At 35.5% G+C, this 17,401-nt stretch overlaps 1 protein-coding gene and 1 pseudogene across 2 annotated transcripts; both read left to right on the top strand.

Moving 5' to 3' along the window:
• Positions 1-4,166: 4,166 nt before the first annotated feature.
• LOC143588485 (formin-like protein 20) lies at positions 4,167-12,556 on the top strand (annotated as a pseudogene). Its single transcript, XR_013145117.1, has 17 exons — positions 4,167-4,443; positions 5,762-6,465; positions 6,617-6,832; positions 6,918-8,852; positions 9,011-9,133; positions 9,401-9,476; positions 10,096-10,190; positions 10,350-10,391; positions 10,497-10,577; positions 10,676-10,726; positions 10,805-10,886; positions 10,976-11,070; positions 11,150-11,221; positions 11,305-11,421; positions 11,516-11,584; positions 11,675-11,741; positions 11,842-12,556. The product of XR_013145117.1 is annotated as a formin-like protein 20 (transcript).
• A 2,207-nt stretch (positions 12,557-14,763) lies between these two features.
• On the top strand, positions 14,764-17,401 carry LOC143588501 (protein FAR1-RELATED SEQUENCE 5-like). Its single transcript, XM_077069489.1, has 4 exons — positions 14,764-15,362; positions 15,576-15,834; positions 16,387-16,674; positions 16,805-17,401. The coding sequence occupies exons 1-4, from the start codon at positions 14,764-14,766 to the stop codon at positions 17,399-17,401; spliced, it is 1,743 nt and encodes a 580-aa protein (XP_076925604.1).

The raw sequence follows: 17,401 nt of genomic DNA on the forward strand, positions 1-17,401 counted from the left end.
CCCTTTGTGTTATAATTTGCTACATAACTGGTCTGCCTGAGTACTTTAGTTTTGCACTACTGAATATCATTTAATAATTGAGGTGTTTTATTTGTTTTATGCATGTTGTATTTATATTGGTTGTTTATTTCTAAATTATTTATACCGTGTGGGACTGATAAGCCTGCTGCCTGCCGGTTTGATAAGCCGTTCCAAACAGCTGGAATATGGTGAATGATTGTTGAGCAATGATTTACAAATAGTTATGTCTGAATGGGTCCGACTAAGGGACTGTTTGGTTTTAAACATCTGATTTATTCAGACTTCAGACTGTTCGGTTTTAAACAGAAAAACATGTGAATTTAGGTCTGAATCATTCAGACTTATTGTTGCTGAATGAGACAGAGGTTCATTCAGAGATTCATTTAGATCTGAATAAACCAAACAGCCCCTAGGGTCAATTGGTTTGACTCTAATTTAACGGAACATAATGATACAAAATAAATTATTAGCTTCTTTTTTTTCTGTGGCTGAAACTTCAATCAATAGTTCAATGTTTTTGTTTAACCTTTTTAATGAAATGGTAGAAGCAAACCATTAACAACTAATGTGTTTGGATGATTATCTAAAGAATCCTTGGCTTATGTCTTCTTTCTTATTTGAACTACCAAGTACCAACAAAGCTGGCCGCCCAGGTGCATCCATTGGCAATGGGCCGCCAAGTCCGCAATTGCAAACGCTGGGCCCACTATTAGTTTTAGTGGAAGCCCGCCGCCTATAGGCTCAGTGTGGTAAAACTGTTGGCTTGCACACGCTAATTTATCTCGAACAAGACTCGAACCGTCGACATTTCCTAGAGAAAGTCACCGAGATACCGTTAGATCACAACGGACAACGAATTCTCCAAACATGGCGTATGCTACTAGTTGAATTCACCACATAGGGATTCGCTCGCCTTCCGATCAGGAGAAAACCCTCTCCTAAGGTCAACACTCATGAACATCCGACTTTTGATGCGGGGAAAACCCTCACCTAAGACCAACACACGTGAATACTCTCACCCGAAGGCACGACAATGCGATGAGATAAAACAGTTCAATTTAAGGATCCAACTAGTGAACGTGACATACTCGTCTAGTCTCCCATCTTTACTTGGTGCCACCAAAACAAAATGACGGGCGTAGGAATCGAACATGAATTATATGGAACACCAATTATTTATCTTCTTTACCACTTCATCACCAGCTCATTGACTTGAGCACTACAATTAAAAATTAATGGTAAAATGTAATATTAAAAATAAAAACTCAAAACCTGTGAAATTAAACAATTTGTGTATCTTATACACCAAGTAATGCTCTTATTAGAAGTTAAAAAATAATGACAAGCAATTTGTGTATCTTATACACAAAGTAACGTTCTTCGGTTATAAGTTAAAACTATCGATTTCTATACTTTTTATTTTATTATTTTCGACTTTCACATAAAATTTAGAATTAAGAAAAACAAGTTTTGAAATCTAACTTAAATATATAAATCTCTTGACCTTATCACAAAATATGATGTTGAGCAGGCATGAATATTGATTATATTATTACTATTATTATTAATTAATTTATAAACAACCAAGCAAACATGTGAATATGTGACACACATCTATAATTTCCTATTTGATGATAAATAAATACTTGTTTTTTTATTTAAAATATTCAATAAATAACGAGCGTTTTTTTTATCATATAATACATGTTTTTCTTAAGATCACAGATATCTCAATATTCGTAACTGTATATGATAATATATGTGCCAAACTTGTCAACGAGACGAGATGATGAGTAACCATTAACAAGGTTTTAGTACTAAAATAAATCTTAAAGTTAAACATTAATTAAGCTTAAATTTACGTTAAGTAAAACTATTGCCAAATCAATAATTATGACAAAACAAACATACCAAACAACATGAGTCCTGTTGGGTTACTAAGTTTGTTATTTATTTTTATAAGTAATTTTGTTTACAATTTGGATATTACTAATCTAAATTAAACTATAACCTATTTGTCAATAATAATGATAATCGATGTTGACAATGTGAACAATGACATTACTAACTTTCACTTTTGTTTACAAGAACAATCTTATTTTTACGAAAAATTACCTTTGTTTGTCGTCTTAAAACAACTTACATTCATGTTGTATTAAAACAACTTACAATATTTTGATCATTATAAAACCCAATCACTTGTTTATTAGAGGCATACGAAGTTACTTTTCGAGCAAAATGAGATTGCCCTCATCATCGAAGATGAAAGTCAGCAGTAGGGCTGGCAATTTAGACACGATAAACGAATACACAACACTAACCTACACGACTTTAACATATATCGAGTATGGTCTTAACTGGTTTCGTGTACTAAACATGTTGACACAAATATACCTATTTTTTCATGTCTAAACATGTAAAATACCCGTTTACATGTTATATACCCATTAGTACTTGATTGGATTTTCTTATAAACAGTGGCGGATCCAGGAATTTTTTTTGGGTGGTGCACTACTTTTATATGTTTCAATTTCACTGAGTCGGGTATATAAAATTCCGGGTCGGTTTGAGGTTCGGGTCGGTTAGATGGTTCGGGAAAAGTAACCAACTAACAAATTTAAAACTAAGAAACTAACAAAAACTAACAAACTAACAAATTAAAACCAATAATCTAACAAACTAAAACTAAATTTAACAAATAGCTTAACAATTAAGTAGTTAACACTTAACAATTATGAACAATTAACATTTAACAATGAATTATTACCTTCAAAGTGGGAGGATTCGAGACTCCGAGTAAGAGTAGGCAGTGGCAGGAGGACAGGGATCAAAGACGGGCTGAGTGGCTGATAGAGTGATAGACTGATAGAGTGAGTGGCTGATAGACTGATAGACTGGTTGGTCAGGGGTTGTGCGGGGCAGGCGGGCAGCGGGAGTGGCTGAGGGAGGCTGCTGGCGCCGGCGGACGGCGGTGGACGGTGGTCAGTGGCTTACGGTGGTCATATACGGCGGCGGACGACTGCTGTTGCCTGTTTGCGAAGAGGCGCTGCTTTGCTTATGTTTGTTATAAAAAACCCTAACATCAGTTAGGGTAACTTAGTAAAAAAAAAACTATAAAAACGGGAATAGAACCTGCGACCTCCGGGTTACAAAACCCACAAACTACCATCCGGGCAAGCACTTTATATGTTTTTAAGATGGTTCCTTTATTATTTTCTATATATAAATACACTATAATTTCGAAACTCGGGTGGTTCCGCGGAACCACCCGTTACTACCGTAGACCCGCCCCTGCTTATAAATAAAAATATATAATAATATAATATGTTATATTCTTAAATAGTTAACCCTAAAGTTTTATACCAAAGTAGAACACAACGCACGTCATTCCAATCCAACATTAAGCAGACGAAGCACAAAGCCTTCTCTAGTTCTTTCTCTCTAAATCTCGGGTAGTCTGGTGGTTTCCCACCATATCTCCAGTAGTCGCAACCTTTTTCATTCTCCAGTTTACCTCTCCACATCTTTGATTCTCTAGCAGTCCGACCTCCTCACAGATGCAGCTGCCGAACCTCCGATCCCGCGGCAAGTTTCTGCCTTATCGTGTCTTATCATGTATACCTGGTATTAACAAGTTCGTGTTCCGATTTAGCGTACAAATACACGATTAGTTTTCGTTTCGTGTTTGTATTTTATCTTATACGAGTATATACACGATATGCCAGCCTTAGTCATCATCGACATTACTTATATTATTGTTGTTATAAATATAAAGTTACTATCTAATGTAAAATTTCAAACACAATTAATAAAGCCATAAATGATGCTCCTAAGTAAGTCCATTTGGTAGATGAAGGCACGTATTACATTATTTTTTTTTATTTTGCACCCCTTTGACAAAAATACACTCCAATAATAATAATAATAATAATAATAATAATAATAATAATAATAATAAAACTTTCATCTTTGTTTTGTGTTCTTCAAACTTGAAACCCTTAAATCTCTTCTTCATGATCTATCCAGAGTCCACGTGTACATAATATTCACAGATTCATTCCATTTCATTCGCATTTCACTTGGATTCACACAAGTTCGGTACACACTTCAGCTGATATTATTATTAATATGATGATTATTATCATTATTATTATTATTATAAACAATCAGTTAGAGATCGAATTCGTCAATTAGGTTTTGGATTCAAAATTCAACACTAAAATTGAAGCTGTACGTACGAGATCGATCTAGAAACTATTCAATTAATCAATTATACAGTCAACATTAGTGGCTGAACAAAATTGGATCAGAAGATTGGATCGGGTCGGGTCGGGTAACAGCGCCATTAGATGGCGCTGTTCAAGCGGTTCTTCTACCGGAAGCCACCGGATCGGCTGCTCGAGATCTCCGAGAGAGTTTACGGTACGTGTATCTATCCAATGTATCTATCTATCTATCTTATTAAACACTAATAATAATTAGGTTTAGCTTCCTGATTTTGTTGCTGAAATTGCTGGATTATTATTATTATTATTATTATTATTGATCCTCTTAATTAGGATGTGCGTAAGTTTAGTAAGCTGGTTTTTAGGTCTGCAATATCTATGACCATGTGTTGACTTGGAATTTGGGGGAAATTGGTCAACAGGTTTCAGTTATTAGGAAAACAGGTTGTATTATTGTTTGGTTAATAGTTATACCAAAATGTAGCTTAAGATTTGTGGTTATTTCTTAGATATAAAGTTGTATCTAGGAACTGAACGTTCAACAAACTATTTGTGAACTGTTTGACGGGAAGCTCGGTTATGTTCATTCGTTTAATTAAATAACGAACATGAACAAGGAATTTCATTTGCGTTCAGTAATGCGTTCGTTAATGGTTTTTTGTTTATGTTTGTTCATTAAAGGTTTTTTATTTTTTTAATACCAAAATGTAGCATAAGGTTTTTGGTTATTCTATAGATATGAAGTTACATCTAAGGCTATGAATGAACTGAACGTTTGCAAATTTGATTGCTAATTATACAAAAATGTAGCATAACATCTTTTTGGTTATTCTATAGATATAAAGTTACATCTAGGGCGGTAAACAAACTGAACGTTTGCGAACTGTTTGGCGGGAAGTTTGTTTAATAAATGAACGAACACGAACATAGGCCATGTTCATTCAATTGTGTTCGTTTATATCCGTATATGTTCGTTAAAGGTTTTAGGTTAATGTTTGTTCATTCAAGGTTTTTAATTTTTCTATAGTGAGTTTTCTAATAATCTTATTGTATAGATATAAGCAAAACTATTAACTATATATGAGCATTATATGATTAAAACATGTTAATTAAGCATATGAATATGAATGTTACAAAAACAGCAACACAAACTTGGTAGCCGGACTGAACCATTGACACTGAACAATGTCAGTCTATGCATGCGATATCGCCGATATATCGGTTATCGGTCCCTTGGTAAAATGTCGGTGCAAAATATCGATCCCGATGATCAATTTATGAGTATTTGACCGATATATCATCAGTTAGCACATTGTTTGTGTTCATTTGTGTTCGTGAACTAACCGCTAGTCCAATAAAATTTTAACATACGAACATGAATCAGGTCCTTTTCTGTTCGGTTTGTTTACAGCCCACTGGCTTACATCCATGGGAAGAAAATTTAATGGGCTAGTGTTAGGCACTATATTTAGAGATTTAAGATTTAAGTTAACGGTTTAAAATATCGTTTGCAGTTTTTGATTGCTGCTTCTCAACTGAAGTACTTGAAGAAGATGAGTACAAGACCTACATGGGAGGGATTGTGGCTGAACTTCAAGACTACTATCCTGATTCATCTTTCATGGTTTTTAACTTTAGAGAAGGTGACAGAAGGACCCAAATTTCGGACATATTATCACAATACGATATGACAGTAATGGAATATCCTAGACAATATGAAGGATGCCCAATGTTACCATTAGAAATGATTCATCACTTTTTGAGATCTAGTGAAAGTTGGTTGTCATTAGCTGGTCAACAAAACGTGCTTTTAATGCATTGTGAAAGGGGCGGATGGCCAGTTCTTGCATTTATGCTTGCAGCTCTTCTTTTATTTAGAAAACAATATAATGGTGAACAAAAGACTCTTGAAATGGTGTATAAACAAGCTCCTAAAGAGCTACTTCAGCTTTTAACACCTTTAAATCCACAACCTTCTCAATTGAGGTATCTTCAGTACATTTCTAGAAGAAATTTAGGATCTGATTGGCCACCTTCAGACACACCGTTAGGTTTGGATTGTATCATACTTAGTTTCCTTCCTTTATTTGGTGAAAAGGGTTGTCGGCCTGTAATTCGAATCTATGGTCAAGATTCATCTTCAACAACAGCCAATAGGAGCTCTAAGCTTTTATTTACATCCTCTAAAAACAAAAAACAAGCCCGCTATTATCAACCGGTGAGTTTTTCTATCAAACAGTTATGAAATCTAAACTTTTGAAGCTGATTCTGGTGGCTGCAATTCGAAATATAAGATAATTAGTTTCACAATGCAAATCCAAACACTCTCTAATATTATATAATAATATTATATAAGTCTGTGATTGCAGGAAGAGTGTGAACTGGTGAAAATTGATATTCGTCACCGTGTTCAAGGGGATGTGGTTCTTGAATGCATACATTTGGATCATAGTAGGGAGGAAATGATATTTAGAGTGATGTTTCACACAACGTTTGTGCGAAACAGTGTACTGAATTTGAGTCGTGATGATGTTGATGTTATGTGGGATGCACAGGACCAGATACCAAGGAACTTTAAAGCAGAGGTAGTTTTTTTGGCCCTTTCTTATTACTGAAATGTCCTTATTTTGGAAAATCTAGAAGCTGAATGCATAGTTATATATGTATCAGGTACATTTTTCAGATGCTGATACTTTACAATCTATGATCACCATAGAACAAGAATCTGAAAATAATGGGACAGAAAGTCCTACACATGAGGAGTTTTTTGAGGCAGACGAGATTTTTAGCAATGCGGAAGGGCAAGATGGTCATTTACCTAAAGAAATTAAATTGGGTGTCGAGAATGGTGATATTGTCTTGAAGGGTGAACCAGAACCAGAAGTTGATGCATTTGAAGACTATGATTCAGATGATGGGAACAAAAAACCTGAAACTAAGGTTTATGAGAATGATTTGGGGGATGTTAATGGTGGTTTGAAGCTCACGGTGGCGGTTGCTAATGAAGATAATAAGTCAGATGGGAATGGGAAGGAAGTAAAGTTGGCTGGGGTAAAAAGTAAACAAGAGAAAGAAGAGGGTGCAGGGAAGAAGTTGAGTAGAAAAAGTTCAAAAGTTGGTTTGGATGGAAAGCAAAAAGGTAAGCCGGAAGTTGGGGCGAATACAAGAATTGCGAAACCGAATGTGGTGTCAAGGTGGATCCCACCTAATAAAGGGTCGTATACAAACTCGCTGCATGTGTCGTATCCGCCTACAAGATATAATAGTGCACCTCCTATGTTAGCTGTATCAAAGGAGGAGAAAAAGTCGGTTGAAGGTACTGGTAATAAAGCAGAGAGTACAACTAGGAAACAAGCAGCTCAAGTAGTTGACTCTTCAGCTAAGTCAGTGGGTTCTTTTGTTAGTAATTTGGAAGAAAAATCACCAAAGGTTACCTCACCACTTCCTCCATTACCACCACCTTCTCCTTCAACTGATAGAGATACTTTAGTAAAACCTACAACCAAGGCCTCACCACCACCGCCACCACCGCCGCCACTACCCCCTCCACCGCCACCTCCTCCTTCATTCAACATCTACAACACTAATGCAGCTGCTATTCCACCTCCACCTCCACCCCCGCCACCACGATATGGTGCCCCGTCTTTTTTGCCTCAACCACCACCCCCGCCTCCACCTCCACCTCCAATGTATGGATCTTCTTCATCTCCTCCACCACCCCCGCCTCCGCCTCCAATGTATGGAACTTCATCTTCTCCTCCCCCACCCCCACTCCCACCACCACCTCAAAGGTATGGTGCCCCTTCTCCTCCTCCACCACCACCACCACCACCACCACCTCCACCAACATATGGATCCCCATCACTGCCTCCACCACCACCACCACCGCCCTCACGGAGTGCTCCTCCTCCACCTCCTCCGCCTCCAATGTATGGGGGACCCGCCTCCATTACGTGGAGCACCTCCTCCTCCTCCTCCACCACCTCCACCTGGAGGTCGTGCACCCGAACCTCCTCCGCCACCACCACCTCCACCTGGAGGCCGTGCACCCGGACCTCCTCCACCACCACCACCACCTCCACCAGGTGGCCGTGCACCTGGGCCACCTCCTCCACCGCCACCTCCGCCAGGTGGCCGTGCGCCTGGACCACCTCCTCCACCACCACCTCCACCAGGGGGGCGTGCGCCTGGGCCTCCTCCACCGCCACCTCCGCCAGGTGGCCGTGCACCCGGGCCGCCTCCACCACCACCTCCGCCAGGAGGCCGTGCACCCGGACCGCCACTACCACCTCCACCGGGTGGTCGGGGACCGCCTGGGCCGCCTCCACCACCTCCCCCAGGTGGCCGTGCACCTGGACCACCTCCCCCACCTGGACCTCCAAGACCTCCAGGTGCTGGCCCTCCACCACCTCCGTTGGGACCTCGTGCACCTGGCCCTCCAAGTAATGGACCTATTCCGCCCAGAGGCCGGGGATTTGCGCGTCCAGCTGGAACAGCTGCAGCACCACGAAGATCTAATTTAAAGCCACTGCACTGGAGCAAAGTTACTCGTGCATTGCAAGGAAGCTTGTGGGAAGAATTACAAAGACTTGGAGAGCCCCAAATGTACTCTACTTTCTGCCCTCTTAATGTGGTTTTCATGTCAATGAACAATATTCATTATTTTCCTTGTGAGAAAATAAACAACATATCTTTGCAGACAGTTTTATGCACATTTTTAGATATATTTCATTCTAAGACGGGTGTACATTATTGAATTGTAGTGCACCAGATTTTGATGTGTCAGAACTTGAGACGTTATTTTCTGCCACAGTCCCAAAGAAAGACGCTTCAAAAGGAGGAGGGAGCGCAAGTCTACTGGTTCAAAACCTGAAAAAGTTCACTTGGTAATGCAATCTTAGTTTATGAATTAAATATCTTATCCATGAAATTGCGTTAACTTGGTTTAGTTAATTGATATTTTTTTTTATAGTAGAGGATATTTTTCATAGTGCAACTTGACATATTTTAATGTGAATAGTATAACTGGATCGGGTGTTTATTGAACAATAATCACTTTAGAATATAGACTACAGAATTTCATGCAAACATCTAGTGGTTTCACTTTTTTCATGTTGACCTTACTTTTTTCCTTTTGCAAACTTGTTCTTTAGGTTGATCTGAGGAGGGCTAACAACACGGAAATCATGCTTACAAAGGTTAAGATGCCACTTCCTGACATGATGGTAAGTGTGGACTTCATATTCTAAAGTGATGCTTGGTACTTCTTCCTAATTAGTGGCATGTCTGAATAGATTCTTCTCTATATGCATGCTATAGTGGATATCTAATATATTTCTGTGTTAGAAGATTTGGTTAGAAGATAGTTCTAAGTGTAGGTCTTTGTGTTTTATACACAATTGCACTAATTATCAGGCATGCTTCATGCATCAGTATGGTGATTTCAAAGATCATAAATTTTGGTGACTTCTTATTACTATGTTTATATTTATTACAGTGTATCTTTTAAAACATAAATGGTTTTATGATAATTTTTTTTATTATAAGTACTTATTTTGTAATGTAAGTATTTGCTTGATATGAATATTTGAGCATGATAGATTTAAAAAATGCTACCATCTTTAAGAAAAAAAATATAAAGTGACTTGTTTTATAACATAAAATTTCTAAATGATTTCAACTTTTTGTATCATATATAATAAAGGATAGATGATTTGTCAACTTAAAAAATTTGATTGACTTCTTGCTGTAATCTTTTAAAAAAATATTACTCTTTTATCACTGCTAATATTCAAAAAACTGTTAGCGAGTTGAATAAAAACAAAATTTTACTTCAAATTGTAATTAGCTGCTTTAGCTATGGATGAGTCAATTTTAGATGGCGATCAAGTAGAGAATCTTATCAAGTTTTGTTCTACTAAAGAAGAGATGGAACTTCTCAAGGTATTATGCGTAATCTTATTTTATTTACTCTGTTATTAATTTCGAGGTCACAGTATGCTCAGGTTGGACTTAGTGTGATTTTTTTAATAAAATGATATAGTAGGTATTTCATTAATTATCTAATTTGCTGCCGTTCTGTTTATGCATTGCAACTGTTAGAATTATACAGGTGACAAGGAGATGCTGGGCAAGTGTGAACAGGTTGGTACCCAAAGCATGAATTTATTACATATTTTTATTACAATTGGGATGTCAAATTGTTAATTCTTACATGCTATTTTTTTATTAATAAATTTTGTTTCCCAGTTCTTTCTGGAGCTAATGAAGGTGCCACGTGTGGAATCAAAGTTACGGGTTTTTCTGTTCAAAATTCAATTCAACACACAGGTAAATTTTTATAGTATATTTTGAGTGATCTAATAGCATTCTTATGTTTCATTTGTTATTTTTGTATTATTATAATCTTGTTGTGTCCTTTCTTTCAGGTTTCAGAGTTTAAAAAGAGTCTGAACACTGTAAACTCTGCATGTGACGAGGTACTTATAAAACGTTCACGCTGTTTCTAATCCTTATTCATTTATATTTACCTTATTCAAGCCTGTTTCTGGTATCAGGTCCGAACTTCTCTTAAATTAAAGGAAATCATGAAAAGAATTTTGTATTTGGGAAATACATTAAATCAAGGAACTGCTAGAGGTAAGAGTATCAATATTGAATACTACACGTACTTTAATAACTGAATTTCTATAGTGTGTATTTCACATTTGGTTCTATACATATTGCAGGTTCTGCAGTCGGTTTCAAGCTGGACAGCCTTTTGAAACTCACTGATACACGGGCCTCTGACAGCAAGATGACTTTAATTCATTATCTCTGCAAGGTACAAGTTGCTTATGCATAAGTATTGCCATTTATTTAATGTCTTAGACCTTTATCATATGTATATTATCATTTTACAGGTTCTTGCCGCCAAGTCACCAGCCCTTTTAGATTTTCATGTGGATCTTGTTAGTCTGGAGGCAGCAACTAAGGTTCACTTTCACTTATTTTCTTGAAGTTTAATCGCTGTTTCTTGTTGGTGAAGAAAATGATTAACGGAAGTTTTAAATTTCAGATACAATTGAAGTCTTTAGCAGAAGAAATGCAAGCCATTTTGAAAGGACTTGAAAAGGTTAAACAAGAACTTGAAGCATCCGCAAATGATGGCCCTGTATCTGAAGTTTTCCATAAGGTAAATTATCTCTTTCAGACCAATAATGTTGTCAAATATTATTTACTTAATTTTACATTCTGCTTATTAATTCTCTTTCTTGAACTGTTTTAAGACATTAAACAATTTCATCGGCTTTGCTGAGTCAGAAGTGACGTCTGTAAACAATTTGTACAATGTGGCGGTAAGAACCCTTAAAACTAATCTTTCAAATTGACTTATTTTAAAGACGTGTATAATCTGATTATCTGTTATTCTGTAACTTCATTTACAGGGTAGGAACGCGGATGCATTAGCCCTATATTTTGGTGAAGACCCTGCTCGTTGCCCTTTTGAACAAGGTTAATATATAAACTATAAAGCACCTGGTATACCTTTTTCATATGATTACATGTTGGAAATTAAAAAAAATGACATGTGGATATTATATGTGTTTTGCAGTTACTCAAACCCTTTTAAACTTTGTGAGGCTTTTTCGAAAAGCTCATGAAGAAAACTATAAACAAGCCGAATTAGAAAAAAAGAAAGCTCAAAAAGAGGTCGAAATGGAGAAAGCAAAGGGTATTAATTTAACAAAAAAAGGTGGAAAATAAGCTGAATGGAATTTATTTATTTATTCTCCATACGATCCGATCTGATCAATCAGGTAGGGTCAATGCAAGCCCGATGCTAGCCGCACCACAAGTGAAGTGAACCACTAGGCCGCATGCACAACCCCTCTCTGTTCTGTTGAAATAAATACAAAGAACAAGATGTTCTGAGGGAGAGGGAGTCAGGGAGATATGAAATTGATGTGACCTTAAATCCTATTTTCAGTTGACCACATCAATGGCGGTTTGACCTTTGAAATAATGCGCCCAGCCGTAGAGAGTGTGAACCGGTAACTATGTAGAGTACAGTGATTAGCCATGTATATATATTTTTTAACACCATATACTAACATTGATATTTGATTTAGGATAGAAACTAACCATGAAATTTGTTGTATATAAATGTAGATTGACAATAGATAGGCTTAAATTGATGTAATGTTTGTAACAAGAGTGAGAGAAGGTGCAAATTTAGACATTTTTTGTTAGACTTACAAATGAGAAAACTGTTAAATGTAGTTTTTGTGTTCATGTGTTCTGTTGCGGTTTATCTTGGATGCTCTTTTAAGGTATTCTAACATCTACTGGCAAGCGTTTTGTGTTATATGTTTAACAGTTCAAGTCTTTGTGTTTTTCTTAAGTTATACTTTTAGCCTCATTTATCCATTCTCGTATTGCTACCAATATCTGCGCAGACCGACCAAGGGACTGGAAATAGTACTATGGGGAGTGGTTTGTGTGTCAAGCACTTGGATCCTACAAAACAGTGTCATTTAGACTTGAAATCCGATTGTCTTCGTTGTTATCGTCACATGGGAAATCCGAGGGATGTAATCAGGCTTGTTTTCCCCTATGACAATAAATGTTAAACAGCCAATACGGTTTACACAATCGGTTCCAAGTTTCAAATCGTAAAACCGTCAAACCCTTAATACCGAACCATAATCGGTCAAACCGGCTGATTTTCTTCTATTTGGATATCTGTCAATTTCAAAGGTTACTAAAGGGGCCTAATTACTTTTTCTTTAGATGAAATTTAGCAAGGGACCTGGTTAATATTTATATAACTAAACTTTTTGTAACTCTAGTCATCTTGTTTTTGGTGGGGTGGGCTAGAAAACAAACCTTTTTGGTTAGTATTAATTTTAGGAAAGAGTAACGTAGGAAAACAAATATCCTGAACTGAAGTTATTACACGCAAAAGGAAAACGACTTGCAACTATCAACACACACAATGTGGTTACCATGCACGTTTAATCGCTTTAAATTTTTTATTTTGATTTTTATTAGCAATTGCTCACCCGCTTACTATCAGTTCGGCAGGGCCACCTTACCTGAGTTTGAATCCTCTAAGTTCTAACTCATCCCAAAGTCCCAATGGAAAAACACAAATTTTAATTAATTTTGATATGACCAAGGTAGTAAAGGTCATGTACACTTTAAGTTCCTTTCATTTTCTATTTACTCTTTTTAAATAGATAATCCAAAAACTTAAACTTCTTTTATTATCAATCATCTTTAATGCTTTCTTTTTTTCTTATCATCCTGACGTAATATTTGTTTCTAAGTTTTAAGTTTATTCTTTTTATTCTTTTCCGTTGAGATGTAAACAAGGTAAACCACTACTACTGGTGAGCTACTCGAGATCGTCTCGTAAAAAGGTTGAAATAAGTTGTGCTTAAGCGAGTTTGAATAAAAGGTTTACTTTCTCTTTTATATTAATATAAAAGTTATTATAAATAAAGCTATAATGAAGTAGCTATAAAATATGTGTGTGTATATATATATATAGATAAAGGATTCAATACAAAAATTGGCTATCGTACATTACGTACGCGAGGCTTCCTATAGTTGATTTCCAATTTCATTAATTTGATCGCGTAAGTTAACAGAAGGGTGTTTTTGTCTTTTTACATTACTTTTAAAAGATAATCGCGCCTGTATAATAAACGGTTTTGCATATATCCTGTTTTATTGAATTTTATCGTTGTATCCAAAAACTGCTTAACAATTGGCGAGTTGTTGTTCGATTAGCATTGACGGTGTTCGTTGATTTTTAGCGTCATGTATTACGATCATCAAAGTAAGTAATTGTAGGTTTAATTCTAATCAATTGTTATTTATTTAGCTGTATACTGTAGGTTTAATTGACGGATAAATTAATTTTTTCGATTTTTACGTTTTTTTTCTGTTGAATTTTTATGATCGATAGTGTGTTTAATAGTTTTGTGAACTAATTGTGATTCAGTTAGACTTCAAATTATGTGTTTTAATAGCAAATCGTGGATAGGATTGCCGATTTTCTATTTAGAACGTGTTAGAACGTATAATTGGACTTCAAATTTGAGGATTCATGTTAATTGAGGATCATTAAAGAAAATTGGACTAGCAAATCGTGGATAATTGGACTTCAAATTTAACTAGTTAGTATCGTTAAAGAAAATAAGCAGCGAGAATCATAAAGTTAATTGAGGATTTATGTAGAAGAACAACTTTTCATTAATTATAATCGAAAGAAAATTGAACGTGTTAGAACGTATAATTGGTTAGTCATTGTGATTCGGTTAGAACATATTATAACGTATTAGAACGTATTAATTTATTTTTGATGTTTGATTATATTTTAAATTATATTTATTTACTGTGTATTTTCTAAACTGTAATTAGTTGTTTTTAGGCGAATTTTTTTGACTTAAATTGCTTTTTGTTTATCAGATCCTTCATCAGATGTTGTATACCGCAAGTTAATGCATCTTGTAAACCTGTAAAAGGAATGATTTTTGAATCTGTTGATCATGCATATGATTTCTATTGTGAATATGCAAAGAAAGCTGGTTTTTGTGTTCGTAAAGGAGGTTCATATATGAATGACGGTTTATTAAAGTCTAAATATTTTACTTGTTCCAAAGAAGGTCATAAACCTGCAAACAGTTATGATTCTATGGCTGAAAAATATGGTTCCAATAGACCGTATTATAAAAGAAGGAAGAGACCAACAATTCGGTGTGGTTGCCGAGCTCAAATTTTTCTAAAATCTGATGACGGTTTGAGGTTTGAAATAAATGATTTTGTCGAAGGACATAATCATGAACTGGTGGATGCAAAAGATATGCATTTTGTTCGATCAAATAGGAAGTTGACTCATGTACAACAATATATTATATATGAGTTGTCAACATTGAATTTGGGCCCTGTTAAGGCGTTTAATATTATGAGGACAAAGTATGGAGGATTTGAGGAAGTTGGGGCTACAAAAGACGATTGTAAGAATTTCAAACAGAGTTTAACTTGTTATATTGGGGAGTATGATGCGGAAATGGTTGTACAAAGATTAAGTGGGAAGAAAAATTGTTGTGATGGTTATTCGTTTGAGTATACTGTTAATTCTAATGGTGAATTAGATCGTTTATTTTGGGCGGATGAAATTTCAAAAAAAATTATTTGGCTTTTGAAGATATTATATCATTTGATGCAACATTTAAGACCAACAAGTATGTCAATTTAATACATTTGTTTTTTAATTTTTTTTATTTTTTTTACATATTTTCTTTTAATTTGTTTTTTTAATAATTTTGTTTTTTACAGGTACAATATGGTTTTTGTACCATTTACTGCCATTGATAATCACTGTCGTAATGTTACAGTTGGTGCTGCGTTATTATCATCTGAATCTATTGAATCTTATTCATGGCTTTTGAAAGTTTTTCTTGATTCTTTTGGTATTGCCCCAAAGGTGGTTGTTACTGATCAAGATCCAGCAATGAAGCAAGCAATCTCATTAGTTTTACCAAACTCGAGACATCGGTTATGTATATGGCACATTATGAAAAAACTTGCTGATAAGGTAACTTTTTAATGTATTCAATGTACTATGCATATGTTTTAGAACGTATTAGAATGTCTAAACATATTAGTATTCATCATTATTTGATAGCTGCATATTTTTTAAATGTGTTAGAACGTTTTAGGACGTATAAACATATTACTGTTTTAGTATATTTAGGTCATATTTTGTATTAGTGTTAGAACGTTTGTGAACGTGTATAACAAACTAGCATGCATCAGTGTGTTTTATGTGTGTATTTTTTAACGTATAAGTACATATTTTTTGTTACATCAGGTTGGTGCCACCCTTTGTAACAATGAAGAATTTAAACGTAAAATATGTGACATTGTTTGGACGGATACAATTTCTCAATCCGAATTCGAAATGCAATGGGAACTTATAATGAAAGAATATGATCTTGAAACAAATAAATGGTTGTGTGACATGTTTGAAATGAGATTTGATTGGATTCATGCTTATTACATGGATGAGCCGTTGTCTGGTCTTATGAGAACTACATCGAGATCAGAAAGTGAAAATCATTTTTTTTGTCAAGTTTCTAACTCACAGTTATCACTAGTTGAGTTCTTTAGTCATTTTGATCATTGTATGGAGATACAAAGGTACAATGGTAGGAAAAATGATCATGATACAAGGTACACACATTCAGATCCGGTTAGCGAAAACCCTTTTGAGAAGGAAGCAGAACTGATGTATACAAAGGCTATTTTTAATGATTTCCAAGATGAAATGTATCATATTAGGAGCGGTGTAGCATGTTTGAAATCAACTGCAGAAGAAGATTTTGTGAGGTTTTCAGTATTTGACTTTAATGCATACGTTCCAGGCAGTTTGGAGGTATGAATTAGTTATAGATTCTATTTTTTTTCCGCCTGAACGTTTTAGAACATATTAAAACATTTTTTAAAGTTTATTTGATTTTTTGACAGAATGTTTTAAAGTATTTTAATATATTTTTGTGTGTCAGGTTTTGTTTAAGAAGGAAGGTGAGGAAAGAATTGATTCGATTATTTCATGCGGATGCAAAAGATTTGAACATTACGGGTTATTGTGTCGTCACAACCTTTATATTTTAAATTTGTTTAGAGTTACAAGATTTCCAAAGAAATACATGGTTGATCGTTGGAAGAGAGATGCTGGTGTTAATCCTAGAACTCCAATTTCAACTTTTGGTAATGACAAAAATTTAAAACTCAAAGAGATCTCAATGGAAATAACATTGGCTAGTGAGTATCTCATAAATAGCTATGCAACTGATGTTGATGAACTTACTAAAGTCAGGGATCAAATGAACATTATGATCAAACAAGCCGATGAGACAAGATACAAAAGAACTCATTTATCAAAAAGGGATAGGTTTGCTGCTATTCTAGGGTATGATCAACCATCAGAGGTGACTGTCCGTGTGCCTAGTGGTATTAAGAATAAGGGTTGCGGGTCACATAAACGGATTAAATCTCAGAAAGAGATTGCTATAAGTCGGTCTGGGAAGAAATATAGGGAATGCAAAGTTTGTCATAAACAGGGTCATAACAGTCGAACTTGTCCTGAACTACAAGAATAA

Source organism: Bidens hawaiensis, unplaced genomic scaffold (genome assembly GCF_021521415.1).
Source record: "Bidens hawaiensis isolate Kalapana, Puna unplaced genomic scaffold, B.hawaiensis_p1.1 tig00036417_1, whole genome shotgun sequence".
Taxonomy (NCBI): domain Eukaryota; kingdom Viridiplantae; phylum Streptophyta; class Magnoliopsida; order Asterales; family Asteraceae; genus Bidens; species Bidens hawaiensis.